The 26150-nt window shown below is 47.5% G+C and overlaps 2 protein-coding genes and 1 long non-coding RNA gene across 8 annotated transcripts in view; 2 read left to right on the top strand and 1 right to left on the bottom strand.

Moving 5' to 3' along the window:
• Positions 1-8990, top strand: part of EXD2 (exonuclease 3'-5' domain containing 2) — a 54929-nt gene extending 45939 nt beyond the window's left edge. For all 6 annotated transcript variants that reach the window (XM_032179282.2, XM_058429417.1, XM_032179287.2 and 3 more), the window contains 2 exons: positions 886-1242; positions 4195-8990. In XM_032179282.2, coding sequence (XP_032035173.1) covers positions 886-1242; positions 4195-4411 — 574 coding nt within the window. In that variant the 3' untranslated portion in view covers positions 4412-8990. The remainder of the gene's footprint in view (positions 1-885; positions 1243-4194) is intronic.
• Positions 1-23588, bottom strand: part of LOC116484500 (uncharacterized) — a 65318-nt gene extending 41730 nt beyond the window's left edge. Inside the window, exons 1-2 of the long non-coding RNA XR_009210223.1 lie at positions 23443-23588; positions 20180-20444 (exon numbers count right to left, since the gene is read on the bottom strand). This is a non-coding gene — a long non-coding RNA (uncharacterized LOC116484500). The remainder of the gene's footprint in view (positions 1-20179; positions 20445-23442) is intronic.
• The window catches only part of GALNT16 (polypeptide N-acetylgalactosaminyltransferase 16), a 95296-nt gene continuing 92436 nt past the window's right edge, over positions 23291-26150 (top strand). The window contains exon 1 of the mRNA XM_032179289.2: positions 23291-23620. Coding sequence (XP_032035180.1) covers positions 23444-23620 — 177 coding nt within the window. The 5' untranslated portion in view covers positions 23291-23443. The remainder of the gene's footprint in view (positions 23621-26150) is intronic.

Below are 26150 nucleotides of genomic sequence, written 5' to 3'. Positions count from 1 at the left end.
TATTCCGCTGCCCTTGCTATAGTGGCCCTTACCCCTCCTGAGCCGTTTCTCAGTTTCTGGAGTGCAACACCATACTCAGTAATGGTCTGTCATGGGGACAGTGGTTCCCTTTTGCTCATGAAAGACTGAAGACCAGTTCCTTCAGAAGCTGTGTCCTTCTCATCCTCTCTTGACTGGCTCACCAGCTTTTTGAGCCATGGTTTTATTCATGGAGTATCCAGATGTCCTGAAGCCTGCTCTGTGCTGTAATACTGTTCCACATCAGGGTCCCTGCACCGTGAGGGTGAGGCTGCCAACTACGCCTCAGTGCCCAGACACTTGGGCTTTTCTCCCTGGCTTCTGTGGAGTCACTCACTTTCCTCCTTTCTCCCCTGCAAAGTGAGACAAAGTCATTGCTGCCAAGAGTTTTTCCTGAGAGCTTAGTTCTCCTTAGAAAATAATGATGAACCTGGTGAACCAGGGAAATAGAGTAAGGTATTCCTCAGATGAAGGAAATTGGCTTTTTCAGGTTCCTAGGCCTTCTTGAGAGAGTTGTTTTCCAGGTGTCAAAGGCCATTAGAGTATCTTTTCAGTTCTCTGAGACTTTCCCTTCTGGGAGCACAGCCTTCTCAGAGGGTTGTTATTAACCTCTTGCTATGCTGGCCCTCCATTGAAGCCCACAGCAGGTGGTCTGTACTTACTTGCAGGAGAGAGGAAGCTAAGACACAGATGGGCTGAGAGTGGAATAGGTGATACTGCCTTTCTGTGATCTGTGTTGGGCGGTGGTGCCCAAGGCTTCCCAGTCATGGTTAGGCCCCAGTTAGAACCCCAGTAGCCTGTCTGCTGTCTTCCCATGTGCTCTGTCATACACTCATGAGCGCTGCTTTCCGGCTGGGCTTGTTCCAGGAAGAACGTGATTCCACATGAGTACCGGAAGCACTTCCCCATCGAGATGAAGGACCACAACTCCCACGATGTGCTGCTGCTCTGCACCTCCTGCCATGCCATTTCCAACTACTATGACAACCATCTGAAGCAGCAGCTGGCCAAGGAGTTCCAGGCCCCCATCGGCTCTGAGGAGGGCTTGCGCCTGCTGGAAGATCCTGAGCGCCGGCAGGTGCGTTCTGGAGCCAGGGCCCTGCTCAACGCGGAGAGCCTGCCTGCTCATCGAAAGGAGGAGCTGCTGCAAGCACTCAGAGAGTTTTATAACGCAGACACGGTCACAGAGGAGATGCTTCAAGAGGCTGCCAGCCTGGAGACCAGGTACAAAGCACAGGAATTGCAGGATGTACCAGGGACATTAACCCTCATTACTTAGTGAGAATGCTTGCCAGGGAGGGGGCATTGGCTGCTTAGGCACAGTGCCTAGCCTCATGCTTCACCTAGTAGGTGTCTAGTAGTTTAAGATACCTTGAAAGTGGAATAGAACAATCTACTTGAGGATTTCCTTTCCATAGGAAACTTGCTTTTTGTGAGGTGCCTCTCTTTGACCTTTTTAAAGATCATACACTTAAGTTCGGTCATTTTTGTGATTAGCATGAGAGTGCAGTTGTGGTGGAGCTGCATCTTACACATTCTATGCAGACGTAAATCCTCATGCCAGCACATGAGATGAAATAATAGTCCAATAACACCCTCAAAGTTCTGAAGTTCCCCGTGAGATACAGTACATTCACCCCTCAGTATCCATGGGGGATTGGTTCCAGGACCTCTCTTGGATACCAAAATCTACCAATGCTTAAGTGCCTGATATACAATGGCATAGCATTTGCATATATCCTACACACATCCTCCTGTATACTTTAAATAACCTGTAGATTACTTATAGTACCTAATACAATGTAAATGCTATGTAAGTAGCTTTTATATTTTGTTTATGAAGTAATGAGAAAAAAGTTTGTACATGTTCAGTACAGATAGTTTTTTTTTTTTTCAAATAGTTTTGTGGTTTTTTTTGTTTTGTTTTATTTTTTTGAGATAGTATATGGCTCTGTCACCCAGGCTAGAGTACAGTCGCACTATCTTGGCTCACTGTAACTTCCATCTCCCAGGCTCAAGTGATCCTCTCACCTCAGCCTCCCAAGTAGCTGGGACTACAAGCATGCACCACCACACCCAGCTAATCTTTGTATTTTTTGTAGAGATGAGGTTTCACCAGGCTGCCCAGGCGGGTCTCCGATTCCTGATCTCAAGCAATCCACCTGCCTTGGAAGAACTGGGATTACAGGCATGAGCCACTGTGTCTGGCCCCAAATCGTTTTGATCTGAGGTTTGAATCCACAGATGCAGAACCCACAAAGATGGAGGGCCAATTCTATGTGTGGTTTTGTTTCTCTGACTTTATACAGGTCTGTGAGAACTGTGACTAATGAATTCATAGTTCCTATCTCACCTGCACTCCAGGGTATCGGCTCACTGAATGGAATGGTGAGCAGAATTGCTGTTACTATGTAAATTACTTTTCTCTTTTTTCCTTCCTTGCTTTCTCCCTCCTTCTCCATGAGTACATAGTTGAATTCTTGTGACACAATGCAGTATTCCGAAATGAGAAATGAATGGGCACGTGGCTCAGATGGTAAGAGCTCTGGGCTACCATGCGCAGTTCTGCCTCCCAACTGTCACTTTTTCCAACAGGACTAGGAGTTGAAATAAGGGAACTAATAAGTTCACAAAACCTTGAGAGTGATGCTGGTTGCCTATAGGGTTTTTGTTAAGTGAAAAATAAAAAAGTAACTCCAATTATAAGCAAATATTTAATTTTTTTAGAAAACAAAAATTTTTTTTACTCTGATCCATTACTACTGATCCATTACAGATACTGCAAATATTTATTGAACAGATACTTATAGATATACTATATCTTGCAGCAAACAAGCTAATAAACTTCACATAAATTGCCTTAATTGTTTCTCATGACAACCCGACAAAGTAGGATTTAGATTTCTTACTGGTTAACTGCTATTATATCTTAAATTTAAAAAATCTTTCAGAGTTTTAAAAGAATTATAGAATTTTATCCCCATAACTATTCTGTGAGGTTGTAGAATAGATATTGTTTTGTAAGTAGCTGGGATTACAAGTGTGTGCCACCACAGACGGCTAATTTTTGTATTTTTAGTAGAGGCAGGGTTTCACCTCGTTGGTCAGGCTGGTCGCGAACTCCTGACCTCAAGTGATCCTCCCGCCTTGGCCTCCCAAAGTGCTAGGATTACAGGCATGAGCCACCACGCCCAGCTGCCAATATGTTTTCTAAGGCAGCTAAACCTCCTGTTTCAGCCACAGACTTTTCTAACAAATTCATCTTGCTGAATTGGATAGATGAATGCTAGACTTGTGACTGAGAAGAACAGTTGTTTGAGACAGGCAAGTTAGCGGGAAGCACATGAGCTAAATATTAATAATAAAGTGTCTGCAGATACCCAGAGATGCCAACACTGCTGGGGTGGCGGGCGTCTTGGGAGGGAGGATTGAAAGTGGGGTATGGATATAGGGAGAGGAGAGTGTTTGTGGGCAGGGTACTTCTTGAGGAAGGTCGTCTTTATTCACAGGAGGCGAAAGCACCATTCACACGGCATCGGAGCAGTTTTTAAGGACTCTGCTTAGTTAGGAAGGAGGGAGGGATTCATCTTCCCATTTAATGGCACCATTTGCACAACTGAGCAACCATGGTATCATTTCACTGTGACCGAAACACTTCTCACCACTGTGGCTTGGCATCTTTTTGTGAGAAAGAAGGCTGTAAAGAAATATGCTACCTTGCATTTTACATTCAGTTATTAAATTGTGTTGTGAAAAAGCGTAACATGTGGGCCAATTTAACAGCCTCATATAAATACTGTGTCCCAGAATGAACAACTTAAAAGAGGAGTGAACTGGTCACTGGGTAATCCTGGAAGAAATGGAAGACCAGCATTCTTCATCCATTATCAGCTGGATGGTAGTGCCCCTCTCGTGGGAGCTGAACATTAAGAAGTGGCCTTCCTGTCAGTAGAGCTCACAATCCTCAAATACCTTCTGTTGGGACTGTGAGTCGTGTGTTCAGACTATAAAAGGGGCAGAGATAAGAAAGAGGATGTTTTGAAAACACCAAAGTAACTAACCCTTTAGGAGTCCTTCAACCTCCCCATTTACCCTTGGCCTGCAGCATTTGAAGCTGTCTGTGAGGCCATCCTGTGCTTGTTTCCCTCAGACCCTTTGTTTTTCATGTCTTGGCAGAATCTCCAATGAAAACTATGTTCCTCACGGGCTGAAGGTGGTGCGGTGTCACAGCCAGGGTGGCCTGCGCTCCCTCATGCAGCTGGAGAGCCGCTGGCGTCAGCACTTCCTGGACTCCATGCAGCCCAAGCACCTGCCCCAGCAATGGTCAGTGGACCACAACCATCAGAAGCTGCTCCGGAAATTCGGGGAAGATCTTCCCATCCAGCTGTCGTGATAGCTGCTTTCCTCCCAGTTAGGACAGGTGGGAAGCTGGAGCCAAGGTCGAAGAGTCACCTGTTTCCATTTTAATACATCATTAATTGTCAAAGCCTGGGTGACACAACTCAGAATACTAACCTAGACTAATTCCAGGATGCTTCTGCTGGAGCAAAGATATTGTTTGAAGGAGAGTTTATGGTTTTGGATTTTAAACGGGCAGGGTCTTTTTTCCTCTCTTATTTTTGTGGACAAGAGAGGCCTTCGCCTTTATTTTTACTCTCCCTCTTCTGCTGTCCCTGTGCAGAGGAAAAATGAAGAATTCTCTCAGAAGTGACTTGTCAAGACTTTAAAAAAATGTTTTTAATGCATTTCTTCCTTGTCTAGTGCCTCGGTTTATCTCTAACAGGGGCTGTCCAGTATATCGGTCCCGTTAGGAGGGGAGAAAAAGTTCTTCCAAAGGCTGGAGAAGTGAACAAGGAGTCAAATTTATTTTCCCAATTCAACTTCGTAATTATCATTTCTTTGGCTTCATGCTCTCCCATAACTCATGTGGTTGGGATCCATCCCATCTGGGTCACTTCAGTCTACTTCACATACTTGAAAAGGCCTTCTTTTACACTTCCAGGACCAAACAGCAACTTCCTGCCACACGCTTCCACCCTATCACTGGGAGAAATCCTTTTCTGGAAATGAGCCTTTGACCTGGGTGGGGCAGAAAGAACCACAAACTCCATCTCCCAATAGAACTTTGAAATTCACTCAGCTTTTCCTTTCATGCTGTTTGTTGCCTGCTTGTTGCACTCCTCCTGCCCCAGAACTGCAAGATTTTTAGCTTCACCCCTTTCTGAGAGGAATGTTATCTTTTATCAGAATCAGTATCAGTTCCCCTGTAGTCTGTGCTTCATCGAATTTGCAAGACTGACCTCTTTTAAGCATTTAATTCACTCCCAGAGTCATCTGGTCAGGTTGCAGTATGAGGACTTCTGTCTCCTCTGAAGCCTGGGACACTGAGCTTACTTAATACATTAGATGTTCAAAAGAGGAATGTTGTTTCATCTTTCAAAATGTTAGGCCATCACTTTGAGTATAAAACTGACTTATTAATGATTAGTAATTTTTCTAAAGTATTAGGAAAACTTTCTTATTTTATAAGATCTTAACAAGCTTAAAAAATAATTTTATGACCAGAATCCAACAAGAGCTCTATTTTGGAATTGTGCCCAAGTTGGTGATGTTTACTCTAAAATTGATAATAAAACTACTTGTAAGCACAAGGCTCACTGGATGTAAATGTAAAACTTCATGACTTTAAAAAACTGGTAAGCGTTCCTAGGGGAAGGGCTATTTATCCTACGGGTCCCTGCCTCCTGGCAGTGCCATGGTATGTGTGCATGGATATACCACACACAGTCACCATCGGCCATCAGTAGCAGCCCATGAACCCACGTGCACATCCTGCATCTTGCTCCTCTGACCCTTCATTCCCACTTGTCTTCAAGCAGGCATTTCTGGGATCTAAACTAGAAGTCCTTTAAAACAAATAGTACCAGCCACTTTGAGGAATGTGCATTCACTATAGTGGGTTATTATGGGGTCTCTGCCTCCTGGCTGTGTTATGTGGAGCCCAGGAGTGGAGGAGAGCTGTGGAAATAGACGGGGAGAGGCTGGTACTTGGGTTGTGGTAATAGTCAGGCTTGCCACAAGAGGGCACTCATAGATTTGTTTTTATATTCATTCTTGAGAAAAAAGCAACTGGTTACTGAACGTAACTCATGACTTATGTTTCAAATTTTGCATAGCTGATTTTAAGTCATTTTGATAGCTTTGCAAGAAAAATTTTTCCTTTGAAACAAGGGAGTAGGGCTGTTTCATTTTCTTTCCTTCTAATCCTCATGCCAAGAGGTGAGAAACACTTAAGGTCATTTAAGGTGCTAGGGAATGGGTTTTCCCATGGAGCTTTCTGTGAGGCGCAGTAAAATAGAGCCAGCAGCAAAGTAGAGGAAAAAGCCAGACTGTGTCACACAAGATTTCTCATCCTTTTCAGGAGAGAGTTACTGTGTAGATTTGAATCTTTTTTCTTCGAGTCTGCTTTGAACTTTAGCAGGCTTTTCCTAAGACTGACAATTGTCATCTTAAATCAGAGATTTGAGGGTAGACTTATTTTATGGTAAATGTCTATTTTTCTGATATAAAAGTAACAATGCTCATTACAGAAGAGTCTAAACAAAGAATAAAAATTAGCCATCTTCTCTCCATCTAAAACAGAGCTAAACTTTGCTGATATGTTTATGAATTTCAGTATTAAAAAGTGCATATAAGGTGTATAATATTTACACAACATTGAAGGTCATACATGGATACAGGTTGGTATCCTAACTTTACCCTCTCACTGATTAACACGGTATCACCAGTAACTTCCTATGTTTTTAAATCTTTGAAAATCGATTTCTAGTGGTTCTACCTTATCCATCCCCACACTGTTGAAAATTTTGGTTGTTTCAGATACTTTTATTATCAATGATGATGTGATAAAGTTTCTTGTATATATCTCTTTGGCTCTATCTTCGGTAATTTCTTAAGAATAGAATCTTAGAATTGGATTGTGAAGAGGGGGACTCACATTGCTGGGATTGAGTACAAATTGACATCACTGTTTAGGAATGAAATGCTTCTCTTTGACCCTTTAGCTCCAGTGTCCCAGCGTAGTCACTGAGCTTCATATGAGTGGCAGTGAGAGGACAGTGTCACAGCAAGGGCCTCTCTGCATGCTCCCTGATCATTGTGTTTTCAGGTTCAGCATCTCTTCTTGAGTCCTTCCCATCTTCCAAACTTATTGCCTCATTTCCCCCTTGTAGTCAATGTTTTTTGGAAACACTGTTTATATTTATTTTAAAATAAAAATGTAAAAAAAAGGTAAAAAAAAATTTAAAATTTTAAAATATAGGCTATAGGCAGATGTTTTTTCCCTGCTACACAAACAATTAGTGATTTGCCATCCCAAAGTGAATGAGGCACAATATTCAGGGATTTGTAACCGCTTAAGAGCACAGCCATAAGTTACTTATTCTTATCCATGTCACGGATAGAGATCAGATGACAAAATGTGTTCTGTTGAAATAAAGCCATTTTAATCCTGCACTTTAGACTCTTAAGAATCCAGCAGGCAGAAAGAGGTTTTGTTCACCTTCCTATTCTGCCTGTTAGTTTGGGGCCCTAACATTTGACTGTAAGTTAAGTTCTTAGTTTACCCTGCCTCTCAATTTTTCATTCATTTATTTATCCTTTCTTCCTTTTTTTCCCCATCCTATGTCTCAGCCTTATAAGAAGTATCATTTTTTTCTTTTAAAGGAGATATTTTCTCAGTTTGCTAGTTTACTAATTATTATGTATTTTAAATGAATCTTTCTGGTCTTTTATGTTTCCTGTTATAAGATGGTCATTTTTCGAGAGTACCTAATCCCCTTAGGAGTACACTGAGAATCAGTTTCTGTTGGAAGAGATAAACTAAAAGAGGGTATAAGAATGATTCTTGTTTTGATTAACTATTGATTGATCTGAATAACATAAAAATAATACATAATCTCCTCAATACTTTTTTTTTTTTGACAGGGTCTCACTCCAGACTGGAGTGCAGTGGTGCAATCATGGCTCACTGCTGCTTAGACCTCCAGGGCTCAGGCAATCCTCCCATCTCAGCTTCCCAAGTAGCTGGGACTACAGCCTTGTGGCACCATGCCTGGCTAATTTTTTAATTTTTTGGTAGAGATAGGGTCATGCTTTGTTGCACAAGCTGGTCTCAAACTCCTGGCCTCAAGCCATCCTCTCACCTTAGCCTCCCAAAGTACTGGGATTACAGGTATGAGCCCTGTAATCTGGCCCATTCCCCCAAATACTTTTGTTTTGGAATTCAGGTATAATTTTCAGGCATTCATCAAGATGCCCCTTGTGCAAGAGCCCAGCACTTTCTGCCTGTCCCACTCCAGGAGCAGTTTTGCATCAGGCAATGGAGCAGGGATGACGTGCAGCCACACAGCCCATGTGTTCGAAAGTACCTATTCCACCAGCCTGATAGGAGATGTATTAGTCACTCCCTTTGCTTGAGGAAGCAAGGCCTTTCTTAAATGCTAACGTATTATTTAGAAAGGTGGGAAGTACATTAGACCATTGTTTTTTTTCTAACCAGCTTTATCTGTGGCCAACTCTGGTTGGAGGCCCCTAGAAACTGGGTAACTGGACCAAATGGTTAATCATTTGAGAGAATCAAGAACTGCCTTTGCAGAGGAATAGAGTTGTCAAAGGACCTAGTTCATACATCCTGGGTTGTACCCCCTTCTGATATGGTGCAGGCTGCCTCAAAGGTCATTTTGTGTTGTGACTGAATGGAGATAATGTCATACCCTCCAGACTGAACTCAAAGCATTTGCTTTTTGCTATTTGTTATTCTCGAATTTTTCTCTCTTGCTGGATGGGTAGCCTGTTGCCTTTCTCCCAGCATAAGCTTCAAAAGCTGCCGAGTTTATAGGCAGCATTATTATAAGCATGATGTTTGGGTTCAGAATATTCCTGAGTTGAAATGGCTACTTAGAATCTACTTCTGCTGCTGCTGCTTTTTTTTTTTTTTTTTTTTTTTTTTTTTTTTGGAGACAGAGTTTTGCTCATGTCACCCAGGCTGGAGTGCAGTGGTGCATGCAATCTTGGCTCCCTGCAACCTCTGCCTCCTGGGTTCAAGTGATTCTCCTGCCTCAGCCTCCCAAGTGGCTGGGATTACAGGCATGCACCACCATACCCGGCTAATTTTTGTATTTTTAGTAGAGACGGGGTTTCACCATGTTGGTCAGGCTGGTCTCGAACTCCTGACCTTAGGTGATCCGCCCGCCTCAGCCTCCCAAAGTGCTGGGATTACAGGCGTGAGCCATCATGCCGGGAACCTACTTCTGCTTCCTAAAGATCTCCCTTCTCAGGCTGCAGCACGCCAGGGCAGAGTTGAAATTCTGGCCACTCAGGCCACCAGCCTATCTATTAAGTCCTGAGTAAGAAACAAAATTTTGAGCTTAGTAAGCTACAGGGGCTGAAAAGGAATGAGATTGAAACATGGATATTTTAAAGGAGGTATGTTTATTTGTTTAGTGGGGATGGGGTGGGCTGGGGGCTTGTTCATGAACTGAACTTTAAATTTTGCTCTTTCCTATACCTAGTTCTGTCATGTATTGGAGGATCAGAAAAAAGCGTGCTGGTGACTGAGGTTCTGGTTCCAGCCACCAGCTGTGTGCCTTTGGACAGATCACTTCTCTGGGCTCCTTTCTGTATCTACAGAGGTTTGAATTAGATGTGCCGTAAGGGCCCTCCTAGCTGTAGCATTCTGTAGTCCACCCCACTGTTTCCTTATGTGGCCCTTTCCCTTGAGTACTGTGTAATTTCTGCTTTGTTGCACACTCTCGTCCCACCCCCAGCGCTGGGAATGGAGACTGCATGGAAAGAAGGGTAATGAGGGAAGCAGGATGCCACACCATGGCCTCATTGACTAGGGAGAAGCCTGCTCCCTCCATCTGGTGTCAGAGTACCTGTCTCACCGGAGATGTCTGTGTGTGGCTTTAGGGAACTCACATTTCCCTATCACCCAGTCCACTGAATAATCAGAAAGAGAGAAGGGAAATCTGTATGTTTAACCACATTGCCAGTGCTGTAGGATTTAATAGGAGATAAGTGTAAAAGGGAAATGAGGCAAGTGTGCCAGGTGTTGTAGATGGGAGGATATTGAGTAGGGAAAGACTGTTTCTCATTTTAAGGATAAAGAAATTAAGATTTTATATATATATATATACACACACATATATACACATATATGTGTGTGTATATATGTATGTATATATGTGTATATATGCATGTAATGGAGAATTGAATTGGGTACTTTGAAAAAAAAACCTTAAACCAATAAGTAAAAATACTCTTTCTGTGTTTTGTGTGTGGTGTTGTGACAGCCCAAGAATATTGGAGGCATCCACAGTGTTAACACGTTCTTACCCATCCATGAGTGCTAAGACATGAAGAACTCACAGGGAGTCAGGGAAGCATCTCTGGAGCCTGTCTTGTATAACCCTGACATGCCTTGGACTTTGTCCTGCTTGCCTTTGCCTTTGCCTGGGCATCAGCTAGACAGACATGTGCAAAATGTAAAGTTTGCATTTTATAAGCTGCTGAAGACATTTCTCTCTATATATCCATCCCCTATGACCTGACAAAAAATACAATTTCTAGTCCATCCTTGTGCTTAGTTTCAGTCCCAAAGTGGATTGGCTTTTCGTTGTGTAACACAGATTTATATCAAGTGTGTTCATCTTGGAGCTCTTTTCACAATAATCACCTAGATGTAGACATGAGCCCCTGCTTTTTACCAAATTGGGGTCCTTTTGTTGTTTGTTTCAGAAAAAGTAGGCAGCTAGCCAAACAGGAAGCTCAACTACATTTCTCTGCCCTCTCCTCGATGGACCCTAACTTTATCTAAAATTCTAAAATTTCTCCTTATATCCCATGGAATCAACTAAAGCCCTGTTGGCTGGCTTTGTTTCTTTTTAATCAAGATACGTATGTTTGGCCCTGGAGGTTTGGTAAGCCTGAGCTGTTGCACATATGACTCCCTCTGAGTTCTTGGACACAATGAGCAGGACTAAAGTTGGCTACAAAAAGGAACAGAAGATGACTTAGGTTAGTTTTTCTTTTTTAAATGTTATACAAGTGCAGAGCACTTGGCTGCCATCCCCCTCTCAGACCATCAACAGAGCCTGACCTTGGCCAAGATTTTGCCTCATCCTCTCGGCATTTCAGCATAGAGTTGCGTTTCAGCCATGGAATGCTTAACCAAAAGCACATGCTGTAGTGGTGGTTTCCAAAGAGTAAGTTTTTGCAAAAAGTCCACATAATGTTTCCTAATAACAGCAGCTTTCTCTGAACCATCAACCCAATAAACCTCTAAGTGGTGATTTTTTGGCTTATTTGTCCACAAGGACTGTGATTTTTTTTTTCGTTTTTAGCAATACTTTATTAAAGTGCAGTATAAGTAACATATGATAAAGTGCACACATCTAAGAATACAACTCAATGAATTTTGACAAATGCATATATCCATATAACCACCAGGGGCTGGTGTTTTTAATATGTGAAGCACCTATTCTAATGATGTACATTTTGGGATTGGAAGGTTGTGCATTCTTCTAGCTGAGGAAATTACTATAACACAGTAAATCCAGATCAAAGTGTGATGAAGATCCACCTGCCACAGAGAAAGTATTAATAGAATATAAGGCCAGGGTGCAGGAGAAATAGCCCAGGAAAGCCATCCATGCAAATTTTGTTTCCTTCCTACTTGAGAGGGTTGGAGATCAGAGTCCATCCTTCCCTGGCTCATAAGCCCATGAGCTGTGTAAAACACTGTTCAATAAGGCAGAATATAAGTCCTCTTATATATTGAGTCCAGGCAGTTTTCCCTTTTGTCACATCTAGTGGATTTGGTTATTGCAAAGCTTCATGTTTGTTTTTAATAAGTTAATTTTTAAAAATAGGTAAAATGTGCACATAGTATAAAATTTTAAAAAAACATATAATGAAAATCGCTTCAGTCTTTCTGCCCTCCTTGAAAGCAACCAGTGTTACTATTAATTTGCATCCTTCAGAGAGGTTGTATGTGTGTGTGGTTTTGTTTTGTGTTTTAATTCCCAAGATTCTTACTTGGTCGCGAACCAATAATATCCTCCACCGCTTTGTTTCATACTTTAGGTTCTAGTTTAGGGCATTTATGCAGAAACGTTTTGGATACTGCAGCCTCAGTAGGACTAATTCTTTTTGTTCTGTACCACGAAGTTCATCCTCTATGTCTGTCAGCTGGTTCAAAAGTTCATGTTTCTCACAGGATTGGCCATGGGTTGAGAATCATTGAAGCTGTGTGTTTATTATATTGGGCCCTCTCTCTCTATATATATATATATTTGAAATTTTCCATTAAAAATGTTTTTTAAAAACTCAGTCTTTTGTTTGTTTTAAAGTAATGCTTAGTTGCAACCTAAAAGCAAACCGTAGATTAATCTCTAGACAGAACTCCCTGCCCCACTATCCAAGTCAGACATTCAGAGTTCCCAATTTGCAAATGTGACCTAGGATGGTTATTCACCTTCACAAGCCATCCTTCTGTTTAAACATAGGATTGACTTCAAATTTATTTTGAAAAGCCAGCTTCTCTGGCACGTAAAATTTGATTTATACACTAATTCTTTCAAGAATATGAATCTCATGCACAACAGAGGGCTTATATTCTGCCTTCTTGAACAGTGTTTTACACAACTCATGGGCTTATGAGTCAGGGAAGGAAGGACCTCTCATCCCCAACCCTCTCAAGTAGGAAGGAAACAAAATTTGCATAGATGGCTTTCCTGAGCCACTTCTCCTAGACGCTAGCCTTATATTTTATTAATACTTTCTCTGTGGCAGGTGGATAAGGAGTCAGGTCTTCTCCAAATTTAGAACTTCCTGAAGATACACAGTCCAGAGAAAGGAGCGAGGCTCTTGTTGTTTTCCAATTCAAGTCCCTTATGGTTTCCCTAGGGCCATTTTACCCTTGATGCCCTTTCATGCTCACTCCTTTGTCTTGCCATAGTCTTAACACCCAAGGCCTCTCAGTCATCATTAAGAATATTCCCACTGGTCAGGGAGTGCCCTTTGAGCATGCCCTTAAGAGCGGCTGTCAGATTTGAGCAGCATCTGCTTTCTGACAAGTTTGAAGACAGGGTGAGGGAAGCCACTGAGTATTTCCCAGTGGAAATGGTACCACAAGCTGCCTTTGGGACTATGTTCAATATGCGAGTTTAGTGGCCTGGCAGCTTGGGTGGGGGTGGGGGATGTAAGTGTGGGTCATTCAGGATGGGGCAGGGATCTTCCCCATCCTGAATGGTCTCAGCCATGTCATCCATTGCAGGGTCCTGATGCTGGAATCCTTCCCTCAGCCTTTGGCTCCAGCCTTTTCTGGGCAGGGAAACAGAACGAGGCAAAATACCTGGTGTGTTTTAAATAGATTCTTCTTGTGGCAGCCAATGAGTCCAACAGCTTGGAAGGTGAGTTACCCTTCTCGAGAGACTTATGTTGTGCCATTTCTCTTGCCCCTAGTGCCTGGAATACTGACCACCCCAGCCCCTCCTGCCATCCTCCCCTCCAACCTAAACTCCAGTGATGTTAGTCATCCTCCTGCTGCTCCCTAGATGGACTGTCTTCAGGCTTTTCTGGTTTTAGTATTTATTACACTTCCCACTTGGCTTTTTCTGTCCCCAAAGCTGATTTTCCTCATGCTATTTGTCCAGTCCACCCAGTGCACATCCCCATCTGCTGCTGCTTGTCTGACTGTCATGGCTTCCCGATGATCTTCTTGCCTCCACCTTCCCATGGCCTGCTAGGGGACAGCCCAGCCCCACCTGGGCCTGTGTGCAGTTGGGGAGGCAGGAGAGGCTGCTCATTGCAGTGGCAAACACTGGGGCCTGCAATGTGAGGTCAGCAGTCAGTGCTCCAGCACAGCCAGGACACCCCAGATTGAGCACGGGCAGCATGCAGAGCCATTTTCAAAAGAGTATCTTTCAGCAAAGAGAGTTAGGACTTCACAGGACCAATGTGGCCTCTTCCCACCCTATCTACGGAGACCACTTACAAGACCTAAGCATCATGATCTCTGCATTCCCAGTAAGGGGTCACACAAAGGAAGGACATGAATATTTTTTATTTGCTAAGGGGAGATTGGCTGTGTTGATTCTGGAAGGAGGTAGGGTATGGGGAATGTGAATAGAGGGTAGAGGCTCCTACTTCCAACAATCTCAGTTGTGGGGCAAGTGAAAGCTCCAGACTAGGAAGCAGACCTCAGCGATGACGGCTATTTCTTGGCAGTGTGGCAGTGCCATAAGTCGGTGAAACAGGTAATGGGGGGGGATCAGAAATCCGAGGAGGGGCAAAGAGAAGTAGGACACACAAGTGATGGGCCAGCACCCATTAAAGGTTAGAATCAAAAGAGGAAGGTCAGGTGGAGGCTGGATGTCATGAGGGAAAGTTGATGAGGAGCCAGCACTGGGGAGACCAGGGCAGTGGGACCCTGCCAGAGACCCTGCAGCTCAGCTCTGCCACATGGAGGCAAGCAGTTTGGGGATGAGGCCAGGAGCAAAGGGATCTGTGAGGACCCTGTCTCCTACTCATCTCTCACCCTTTTATTCTTTTTTATGAGCCTGTCCTCATGTTATATTAGTAGTAGAAAACAAACAAAGGCAGTCTGCATTTGAAAGGGGATGGCACAGCCTGGAGAATTTAAGGCTGGATGTACTTCCCCCCTTTGCTGAATTCTTAGGCCTCTTTGCCCATCTGGTGCTGGAGCTATGGGGCCAGCCCCTTACTGGAGCACTCTGAATGGAATCCCTACACAGCTCAACAGCTCAGATGAGTGCCGGTGGCAGGGGTAGCCAGCAGCGGGTGTGCACCCACAGAACCCCTCCAGGCCCATGGGGCAGCCAGGGGAGCAAGGCTGTTGGCCAGCCTGGCTAGAGAGGGATGTTTGCCTTAGGGAGGGCCTGGTCTGATGGCAGCTTCCAGTGTGTGACTCCAGCTCAGTCACTGGGCTCCTCTTCCCCTAGGCACTGAGCTGCAGAGAGGCCTGAGGTAGAAGAAAGAGGAAGGAAAACTTTTTTCTTGATGGAAAAAAATTTTAGGTAAAGAGGTAAAAAAATTGAAAAGGCACAAAAGGGTATACAATGAAGGTCTCTCTCCTACTCATGTTCCCCTCAATTCCCCTCCTCAGAGGCATCCCGAGATGTACCAATTTCTTGTACATTCTTCCAATTTCTCTTTTTTAGTCTGCTATAATCCAGCAGTTTCCAGATTCTTGAACAAATGGACTATTTTAAGTTGTTGGGGTGTGTGTGTGTGTGTGTGTGTGTGTAAGATGTAGGAGGGGAATCAAATGATAATAAAGAAAATTGTATCCTAGTTGATTGCCCATCATTCTTGCTGAGGCAGGGAATGGTTTAAAACATTAAAACAAGTAAATAGAATTCTAAAATGCTAGCACTTGAAAGGACCTTCCAAGTACTTTTCTTTCTTCTTTTTTTTCTTTTTTTTTTCCAAAGCCCCCCACCCCCCGACATAAACATGAGGAAGAGGCCCAGATAAGTGACTTTTCCAGGGTCATCATGCTAGCTGACAGCGTATCAACTACTAAAGTGGAAATTAAAGCAATGTTCCTGGAATTGGTATATATCTTGAAGCTCTCAGCAAGGCTGAAGATATCCATCGATATATTCTGAAGTGTCATTTCTAAAACCCAGGTTTCCTATCTCCCAGTTGCCCAAGAAAATACTGAGTGCTCCATCTTTAGGTAGTGGTCTGTGTAAAGATAAGTGATTCAGCGGTGGAAGGAAAGACAAATGATCAGACATGGATTTAGAAATTTCCTCCGGTGGACACAAATAGGAGGAAAGAAATTAGTAATTCCAGGAAAAGCCTGAAGTCAAATTCCAATTGAAAACAGAGCATGCGCACACATGCACCCGCCCACCTACCTATACACAAGTACTGGCAGAAGACAGAAGATGGCTGCCGGCAAAGTCTATTGTCTGTCTATCCTGCTGGGCTCTGGGCTGAGATTCAGGGTCCAGGCAGAGTCTGTGAGAGGCAGCATAGTGCCATCTCTCTGCCAAAAAACTTGCAGCCCTCTGGCTTACTGTCACTGGGCAGGTATTTTCTTCTTGGGCAAAAGGGATAAATGTCAACTTAGACTAGACAACTAAGGAGACAAGCTGTGCGTGGGGAGGATGTGCCTGGCCATGCCACCATGGAGCTCTGCCACCACTGGCTCCATGAGCACTGACAGACAGCCCCAGCTGTTTCCTACCACCTACCAGGAGGAAACTCCGTAAAATTTAAATGCTGATAAAATGGCAGGATGATATTTTAAAATCCTCCCTGTTTTGGCATCAGCTCCAGACACTGAGCAATTTCAGTGTCCAAGCCAGACTGATGGGCCTTTTGATGGCTTCAGAGGGTGGCTTCAGTGAGAAGGGGACATGTAGGACTGTAAACATTGGCTGTAAAAGCCTTCAATTGCTTTGAAATGGTAAATTTCCAGGCAATGTGGATCTGATGTTATATGCCTCCTGCATTAACAGCTTTTTCTTCCCATTCAATTATTTTGACTGGTAAGGGAGTAGAAATTACACTTCAGAATATATCGATGGATATTTTCAGCCTTGCTGAGAGCTTCAAAATATGTACCAATCCTGGGAACATTGCTTTAATTTCTACTTCCCAGTTTCACAAGGAAAATGGAGATATCAATTATAAGCACCATTAGACTGAAGGAAATGCAGGACCAGGACTATGGATCTCTCTTCAAATTCTCTTTAGTCTTGTCACCTGACTTTTTTGATATGGAGACAAATTTTATTCAACCCTAGGTCAAGGGGTCCATCCTGATATGTACCAGATGAGATTCCCAATAAAGCAATGAGTACTCCTAAGAGACTGGGTCCAGGGACTTGAATTAAGGCATCTGACAGAGGCAGAAAAAAATGCCAGTTTTCTGTCTCTCCATCTTCACACGAGGCATCCAGAAGCCCTCATCTCTGACAACATGGACTTTCTGCCATGCCTAGGTGCTGGGTACCCAGCAACATATTCGCCCCAGCTGTGTTTCTGGCTTTCTCATCTCTACCTGACTGGCGCCGTCCACTCTCCTGGAGCTCCAGATCTGGATTTATAGATGCCTTCCTGGACTGACCACAGAGAACTCAAGTTCACTGAACACACCTCCCAAATTGGCTGCTCCTCCTATATTCCCCATTTCAGTTAATGGTTACATTACACCAAAGCACTAGTCTCCTAAGCAAGAAACTTACATGCTATTCTCAAATCCTTTCTCTCACATCCACCTCAAACTGACCACCAAATCCTACCCTCTTTCTCTCCTGCTTCAGTGTTACTGCTCTAATCTGTGCTTCTGTGGAGCTCTATTATATTATCTTGTGACTTTTTTTTTTCCTCTGAGGCAGGGTCTTGCTCTGTCACCCAGGCTGGAGTGCACTGGCATGATCATAGCTCACTGCAACCTCAAACTCCTAGGCTCAAGGTATTCTCCTCACTAACCCTCATGAATAGCTAAGACTACAGGCATGCACCACCATGCCCAGGTAATTTTTAAATTTTTAATGGAGATGAGGGCTCACTATGTCACCCAGGCTGGTCTGGAACTCCTAGTCTCAAGCAATCCTCCTGCCTTGGCCTCCCAAAGTGCTAGGATTACAGGCATGAGCCACCACACCCGGACTCATCTTGTGATTATCTATGTGTATTTCCCCATTGTCAATTACTGGACTCTTCAGAGGCTACAAACAGATTCTATTAATTTTTGTATCCCCAGTACCTAGAAGTGCCTGGCATGGTAGGTGTTCAAGAAGGAAAGGAAAGGAAGGGACTGGAAATTCCACGCCAATGGGCAATCGAGCACTGGCTTTATAGTCTGAGTGGGCTATTTGGCATTTTCATGGGACAGAATGGGGAGTAGCAGCAGCTGCCACCCTCAATATTCATTCATTCATTTACTCTGCCTAGATATTTAGCGAGTGCTGCCAAGATGCCCAACACTGTGCTAGAAACTCATGATACATAAAAGGAGGCTGCCAGGCTCTGCTCAGAGGAGCTCCCATTCAAGGGAGAGACGGGCATGTGGTAGGCACTAACCTGGCATCTTGGGCCATGTAGTCTGATCTGAGGACCTTGGCCACCCAGCTCTGCAGAGGCTATGGAGAAGGGGAAGGGGCTCAGGAGAAGGTAGTGGAGACGGGAAGGTCAGAGAGGCCTTGGAAAGGGCTCTGCCTCTGGGATCAATTCTGCTGAGGAGTGGTTTTATTTATGTATTTCTCCTTTGTACAAATTCCTTGCTTGTTAATGAAAATCACTGGACAGTTTTCTAATTAGCCTGCAGCCTCTGCAATCCTATTATTCCCAAATGCAACACCTGGGTTATTTCATGATCCCTAGTAACATTTATGGTTCTTGCAGTTGTCCACCAGAATTGGGGTAATTCCTTCTGCTACTTCGCATGGGACCACAAAGGACTTTCTCTCGCCCTCATCCTGGGGCAGGAGGGTTTGGCCCTGGCTCCATGACTTGGGGAGGAAGCACTGGCAGGGGACTCACTACACTGGCCCGCCCTGACCCTAGACGAGTCACCCCCTTTGTCTGTGCTCTAGTCCTGTACTCATTTCTCAAGTGCTTAAGAGAGAAGTGCATTTTTTCATAGAGCTACACTGCCTTTTTTCCTCCCTCCCTCTTCCTCTCCCTTCCTTCCATCAACAAATACCTATGCGATCGCATTCCAAGGGCTTCAGACAAACAAACAAACAAAAAAACAAATACTACACACTAACAAGCATGTACTATTTGCCACTACTATAAGCACCGGGGAAACAGTGGTAAAGAAAATATACAAGAACCCCAGTCCTCTTGGAATTTATACTCCAGTGGCAGAAACTAATAAGTAGTAAACCAGGGTTATCAGACAAATAGGAGGAGGAGGATTGACAATAAGAAAACTGCCAAGTTCCTTTCAAAGAGCTAAGTCCTTTCCTCCATCTATAATGGTTTATAGAAACTACCTTATAAATATCTTTTCCTTAGAGATGATTGGTGCATTGAGTGTGCTCAGCTGGCAGTGGGCAGCGCATGCTCCACTTTATGCTGGCACCTCCGTGGGCATCAGTCTCCTCCCCTGTGGAAGGGGGATGATTGCGCCTTCCTCACAGGGTCGTTGTGAGTATTCTGAGATCGTGTATCAGCACATTGCCTGTTGCTTGGTAACATACATTCTGTCCACCATCCCTGCCTTCTTTCTTGCTTAGAGCAGACATGGGCCAGTAAGGGTATCCAATCAGGTCCCTTCCCTACCTTCTGGGCCCTGCTGCTGCGGACAGAGCAAGAGCTTCTGAGCTGGCCCAGCACCTCAAATGGGAGGCTGGGGCCCTGCTCTGTGCCTCTCCCCTACCTTGCCTCCAGCCTGCTCAGCAGAGGCTCTGGAAGAGGCAGCCACTCACCCACGGGCAGGACAATCTATGACTGCTGAACATTAGCCATGGCCAAAGAGGCTGGCATCAGGTCTGTTCTTGGCAGCAATCCCTTTCAGGAGGCCCCTTTCACCTCCAGCAGCCAGCAACAGCCTGCAGGAGAGAGCCCCTGGGGGGTGCTTACGAGGCACTGGATTTTACACGACTTTATTTCATCCTATCTTTCCCAACGAAGTTGTGAGGTAAGAGCTGTCAGTGCCCCATTTTGCAGTTGAGGAAACTGAGGTTAAGAATTTGCCCAAGCCACTCTCTTAATTTGTGACAGGATCAGCATTCAAGTTCAGGATGTCCAACTCCAGAGCCAGGGCCTTACACTGAGCTGTACCCTTTCCCCCTCGGTTATCCACTCCTCCACAACCCCCACACCAAAGGCCCAGAGGCGGAGAGCTCCCTGGGGCATCTGGGAGCCCCAGGGGCATGTGGAACTTTGCCCAGCTTACCCTTTGCCCAGACCCCCCGTCCCCCCAGGACATCTTGTATCCCTCCTTTTATGGATGAGAAAATGGAGAACTGTGGGCAGGGGAAGTGAGGCTCCTGCATACAGAAATTCAGACCACACTGTAGATTTCCCAGTGGCCTCAGAAGCCCTGTACTCGTACCCAGACACAAGCGTTGAAAATGGCATAGGACTTAAACCGAGCTTCACCACTTACTTGCTGTAAGATTCCAGGCAAGTTGAGTAGCCTTTGAGCTTCGGTGTCATCATCTGCAGCTGGGGATATGATCATCCTTAGCTCAGGGTTGTAGGGGCTTTAGAGACAGTATAGGTGAAGTGGTGGCACAGTGGCTGGCACCTGGTAGGTACTGAGTAAATTGTAGCTATTATGATGGCTCTTGTTTTCAAAGTTCAAAGTATGTGAAGAAACAGTGAATTCCTTAGGTGTTGCTTTGATCCTGTGATGCTGCTGGAGTCCATTCCTAGTACCAGAAAGGAAACAACACTCATTGTCATTTCTGAGCATTGAAACCTATCCCAGGGAGGGCCAGTTCTGCACCCACTTGGGATTAGAATCTGAAACAAAGACCACAGACTGTAGCCAAGGTGGCAATTCCTGGTCTCCAGCTCTGCCAGAGTGCCTATGGCTTCAGGCACATTACTCCACTCCTGTCTATGTGGAATTCCTGTCAGTCAAATGAGCATGGTAATTACTTGCTGTCTTACCCCCACCCCACCCCCATCATCCCCCAGGGAAGTGCCCAACTAAGGAACAGCTGTGGTGAAGTCATCTAGAGAGGCTACACTTCACTTCTGTGCAGTCTTTCTGGTGGTAGGGGCCAAGCAAACCTTCTCTCAGGGACAAAACTACCACGAGTGACCATTTGGGGCAGATATATAGCATCCTCACCACTGAGCCCTGGGCAGTAAGTGGTGAGATGTGAGAAACCCTGCCACATTCCAGCCCATCCCACCCCTCCCTGCTTCCCCCCCATGGAGCCTTCCTTTTGGAGTCACCAGAAGCCCCATCTGCCTGGTTTCAGTCAGCATGGTCCAGCTTCATCCTCATGCCGAGGGGTGAGTTTGGAGCCTTTTACCAGGAGGTGATAGGTGATGTGATGTCTTCGGATCCCACATCCAAAGGCAACTAGATATGCACAGACCAGGCTGGGATGAGGGGAGCAGCGTATGACAACAGGGCTACTCCCCAAGTTTTCACCTGGCTTACCTGAGAGATGTGTGAAAATGGGGGCACCAGGAGGGTAGTTCCCTTACATTTTCTTGGTTGACCTGAGAGGCCTGTGGAGCCTGATTCCCAAGGAGCAAGGTCTTTCCTGGCCTCCCCCAATGGCACGACCACTGGATCTGCCCCGGGATTCCTGCGGAAACCAGACGGTGGCTTGGCGGTGGTTTTCTCCATCTATGCAAACGAGCCCTGGCCCCTGGCGCAGTCTTATTAAACTCCCCAGGTGAGAGAGACCTGGGAGAGCATCTGGCGTCTCCACACTCCTTCCCCTGTTGTTTGTGACTGCCACACCTTATGCCTGAAATTCCTGGCTACTTGTGTAGACCCTTTGTGAGGCCCTCTTTTGTGCTTCTCTTCTTTCTAGATCCCATTCCTGCCTGGGTCACTTTTGGACTCGTCTAAGTGTCCTCGTCATTAGTCTTCTGAGTGAGGATATCGTATTGCAGTGATGACCCTGGGTTTTCCGCAGCAAAAACCCAACTAGGGGTTTCTTCACCTCAACAGAAATGTATTGAGCAACCATTATATGTGCGGTTCAGTCTCAAGTGCTGGAGAAATGGAGAAAAGCCACCTGATTTTACTTCTGTCTGTCAGGGTGGTGCTCATGGGATGCTTGTGGGGGGCATGATGCTGTGACTTCAGTTTGCCTGATTCCCCAGGTGGCTTCATTTAGAGGCTGGACCCTATATGGGTCTTCAGAGGAGCCATGGTGTCCAGCAGTGCCAGCAGGAAGCAGACTCCTCAACAACTCTGCCCCGGCATTCAAGGACCTCCTGAGTTCAGACTCACCCAGCCTGGCCAACCTCAACTCCTGTCAAATCCTAGGCCCCCCTGCAACGCCTGGCAGCTCTCTCTCTTGAACACATCAAGCTCTTCCATCCTCTGGATCTTTGCAAGGCCTATTTCTGCAGTCCCTCCCCTGTCCTCACTTCCCCCTTCCTTGCCTCTTAAGTGATTCATCCACCTTTCTGAGAGCTTTCCCCAAAACCACCTTACAATAAATTATTTCTTCCTCTGTTGGATCCCTACTTTGTTGTTACACATCTATTCATTGAGCGCTCTGTGCCCGACACTGCTGGTCTCCCAAAACTCATCTAAGTCACTTGTTTTCTGCCTGGAGTGAAGAGTAGTTCACGCCTGATTCTCAGTGCCTCTAGGGCTGGAGCGGAATCTCAATGTCTGTGTCCTCGTCTCTCACCACCGCGTTTTGCACTTTGTCGAAAGGTGTCAGATGGACACATGGCTTCTAGAATGGGCTCTGCCCACTAATTAGCCATGTGGCCTTGGGAGAATCATCCGGCCTCTTTTGCTTCCCTTCTTTCCGATTAAATAATGCTGACGATGATATTTCAGGGTTGTCCAGGGGTCAGTGAGGCGGAATAGAGGGAAGCATCGTGAAATCTGGGAGCCCCAGGCCAGTGAAAAATGTGGAAGGGCCGTACCCCACTCTCCTAGCACTGGGTGTGAGGCAGCGTCGTTTTCCCTTCGCTCTCCTCGAATGTCAAGTGCACCAGCTTCCAATCCCTCCTCTAGGCGGGCCTTGTCTGGCTAATCTCAGCTGCAGATTCCAGTACAAACTCAGGACTCTCCCCCGCTCAGCCGCCCCTACCCAAGCACTCGCCGAACACACCTTGAATCCCGCGCCAGAGCGCAGCCCGGAACTGCAGCTTGGCGGCGCGGGCCCAGGTCGGGGGTCGCGCGTCTCCAGTCGGTGACTCAGGGCCGCTCGGTCAGGGGGTGGATGTGGGTAGGCAGGACCGACCAGGGCCGCGCGGGGGCAGCTGCCAGGCGTTCGGTCACCTAGCGGTGGGAGCCGAGGCTGGCTTTGGCCAGTCGCCATTCCGCCGCGGGCGTCTGTCTAGCCAGGTTCCCGGGCGCGGGAGGAAGGCCCGCGCCGCTTCCCACCCGGCGCGCTTCTCTCCCAGTGCGCAGTGGCCGGGTGGGTCAGCCGGCGGCGGCTGGAGCGCGGGGCCGGCCCTGCGCGCGAATGAATGGGCGCCCGGGGGACGCGCGCGCTCGGGGCTGAAGGGCATTAGGACCGTGAGGATCGCTCCGCGATCCTGTCTCTCCCTATCACCCCCCCCGCCCCCCCCCCCACCTCTCTCCTTTTTCTGCTCTGCAGGACTGAGCAGCTAGGCGCGAGCGAAAACAAACAGCTGGGGCTGCGAGCGCCCCCGCCCCGGCCCCGAGAGCACGCCGGCCCCGTCCCCCACCCGGGGCGCCCGTCTGCCCACCATGAGGAAGATCCGCGCGAATGCCATCGCCATCCTGACCGTAGCCTGGATCCTGGGCACTTTCTACTACTTATGGCAGGACAACCGAGCCCACGCAGCATCCTCCGGCGGCCGGGGGACGCAGAGGGCCGGCAGGAGGCCGGAGCAGCTCCGCGAGGACCGCACCATCCCGCTCATTGTGAGTACGCCCCGGCTAGGGAGCCGCGGCGCGCGTCCAGCCCCTGCGCGGCGGCCGAGGGCGCGGGGCCCGGCCAGGGGCTCAGTGCCCGCTGCGCCGGGCCGGCTTTGTATATGTTGGAACATTCCTGCCCGTTGTTATGGCAACCTCTGCCGGGCGGCGGGGCTGGGGCGCACCGACTAAGGGAGGGTGACAGAGGGTGGGGGCTGGGAGAAAGTGCTGCAAGTTTGGTGGGCCCGGCGTGCGCGTGCGGCTGGGAACGTGGAGGCTCTCCGGGCTCTGCGCTGCCGGAGCCAGGGGTCTGGGAGCTGCAGGAGCCTCGTGTGCCCCGGAAGGCTGCCGGGCCCAGCGCGCGGCGAGCGGGCGGTGGGAGCTACTCGCAGCTGAGCGCGTAGGTGGCAGTGCGCAGCCCCTCTCCAGCCTTCTGGGGGCAAAGGACATCGGGTGGGGGCGTGGGTAGGGAAGGCTCTCTAGGCGCTGCGCCTGGCTTCGAACCCCCTTCTGAGCCCGGGTCAACTTGAACCCGCTTCTTCGGCGCGGACACCCAGCTCCCCCGGAGTTCTCTGGGTTGAGGAGAGGTCTCGCACTGTACGCGTCCCTCACTCCCAACATTAGGGTCCGCCACCACGGGTAGGTGGGCAGTGTCAGCGCCCGAGCTTGGCGATACCCTTGCATGAAGTCAGCCTCGCGACATCTAAGCGGGCAGGGAAACAAAGGCAGTGTGGCACAGCGGGGGCGGCGGCGGGGCTGCGGGGGCCCTTGGCGCTCTGGGGACCCGGGCGGGGGCGTGGGGAGCCGCAGCCGCCCTGCAGGGGGCGATCCTGTCGCCGTCTCCGTCTGAGCCCCAGGTGACAGAGCTATGCGTGGCCAGGCAGGGGCACCTGTTGAGGCGGGAGGCTTTGGCACCCGCCGAGAGTGCGCTCGAGCGGGCGCGTTCTTCCAGAAGGGGGCGGTTGGTGGACGGGAGCCTCGGGCGACCCTCGGGACCTACCAGGGCGGGGCAGCCTGGCCGGATGAGGACCAGGAAGAGGAGAGCCGAGTGGGGCGGGGGTAAAGGAGTGAGGAAGCGTGGCGATTCCGACAAGGAAAGATCTGGGCCTGGGGGTGGAGGGGTGAGGAGCTCCGCGGGGGAGGTGCAATGTCCGGAGGGCTGAGGCTTGTGTGGAGCCGAATCCGAGAAACGCATCCAGACGCGGATCTGAACCCCAGGAATATCGGGAAGTTCATTGGAGAGTGTCCCCTTATATTCCCATCCTGCCCCAGATTCCGAGTCCCCTGCAAAGGAACCATTATTTCAGGGCTTTGCCTGAGGAGACCTGGGGGGGTGAGGTTGTGGATTTTGTCCTAGATACCAGTCTGGGTGAACTCTCTGGGGGCAAGCCTGATTAGGTGCACTGTTCCCTTGTGGGCTGTTCTCCCAGGACACAGTTTCCAAAGCACTTGTCGCCCTTTGGACAGAAAGCTGATAAGGAAAAGCCTCCTGTGCTGAGACCCCAGAGTGTTGTGATCTGAGCGGAGGGACAGGTTGGAGCTGGAACTGTCCAAACCAGCAGTGGCCTCCAGACCCCAGGGAGCTTCCTCCCCAGGAGCCCAGGCTGCCACATTCATACTCAGTGGCAGGAACAGCCCTAGTCTCAGGCAAGGCAGGCTGGCCAGATGCTCTGTCCCTCTTTCTGGTGAGGCGATGGCAAGAGGGTCTGAGTTGGAAGGGGCGGAGAAAGAGGCTGGGCAGGGAGGAGAGGAGGGAAGAGAGCACAGGGGACTGCTGCTCAGAGCCTCTGCTTTGGAACCCGGAACCTGAACCCTGACCTGGCCCATGCACCTCTCTCCTGCTCCTTCCAGAGTCCTGCAAGATCCACTGGGAGGGCCGCTCACATTTCTCAAGAGTCCCAGAATGGTGTAGGGGACCTGCTGGAAGGATTCAGCACTCATTTTGAGGGGTGGGAATTGTAGGTCATGAGAATCACCAGTAAACATCCTCTTCTCCCTGCTTATTCCCACAGGGTTTCACTCTGCAGGTAAGGAAAGGTCTCAGAGCGGGAAGCTAAATTTAAAGTATGAAGGAGTATCAGGGAGATACCTGGGAGCTGGGAAGTGAAGGTGCAGGAAGAAAGGGAGGATGGAAGCCCCTGGGAGTGGCAGAGCCTTCTGTGGCCACTTAGGGGCACAGCCAGCTCCCTCTTTGTTCTTAAGTTTTAGATGCCTGTTCCACCAGCACTGACCCCCAGTCACGCACCACTTTTGACAACTGCCTTGCATTGTATCATTGTATTCCTCTCTTCCAGTTATTTCTTCCATGTAATTTGCAGCTGAATGTAAGTGATGCATGCAGGAACTGTGCTGGAAGCTCCTTGCATCCCCACATTGATGCACACAGCAAGATTTCTTTTTTTCTTTTTTTCTTTTTTTTTTTTTGAGATGGAGTCTCACTCTGTCACCCAGGCTGGAGTGAGGTGGCATGATCTCGGCTCACTATAACCTCCACCTCCCGGGTTCAAGCGATTCTCATGCCTCAGCCTCTCGAGCAGCT

The sequence above is a fragment of the Hylobates moloch genome, unplaced genomic scaffold (assembly GCF_009828535.3).
Source record: "Hylobates moloch isolate HMO894 unplaced genomic scaffold, HMol_V3 SCAFFOLD_16, whole genome shotgun sequence".
Taxonomy (NCBI): Eukaryota; Metazoa; Chordata; class Mammalia; order Primates; family Hylobatidae; genus Hylobates; species Hylobates moloch.
This window is presented reverse-complemented; position numbering and strand designations above follow the sequence as displayed.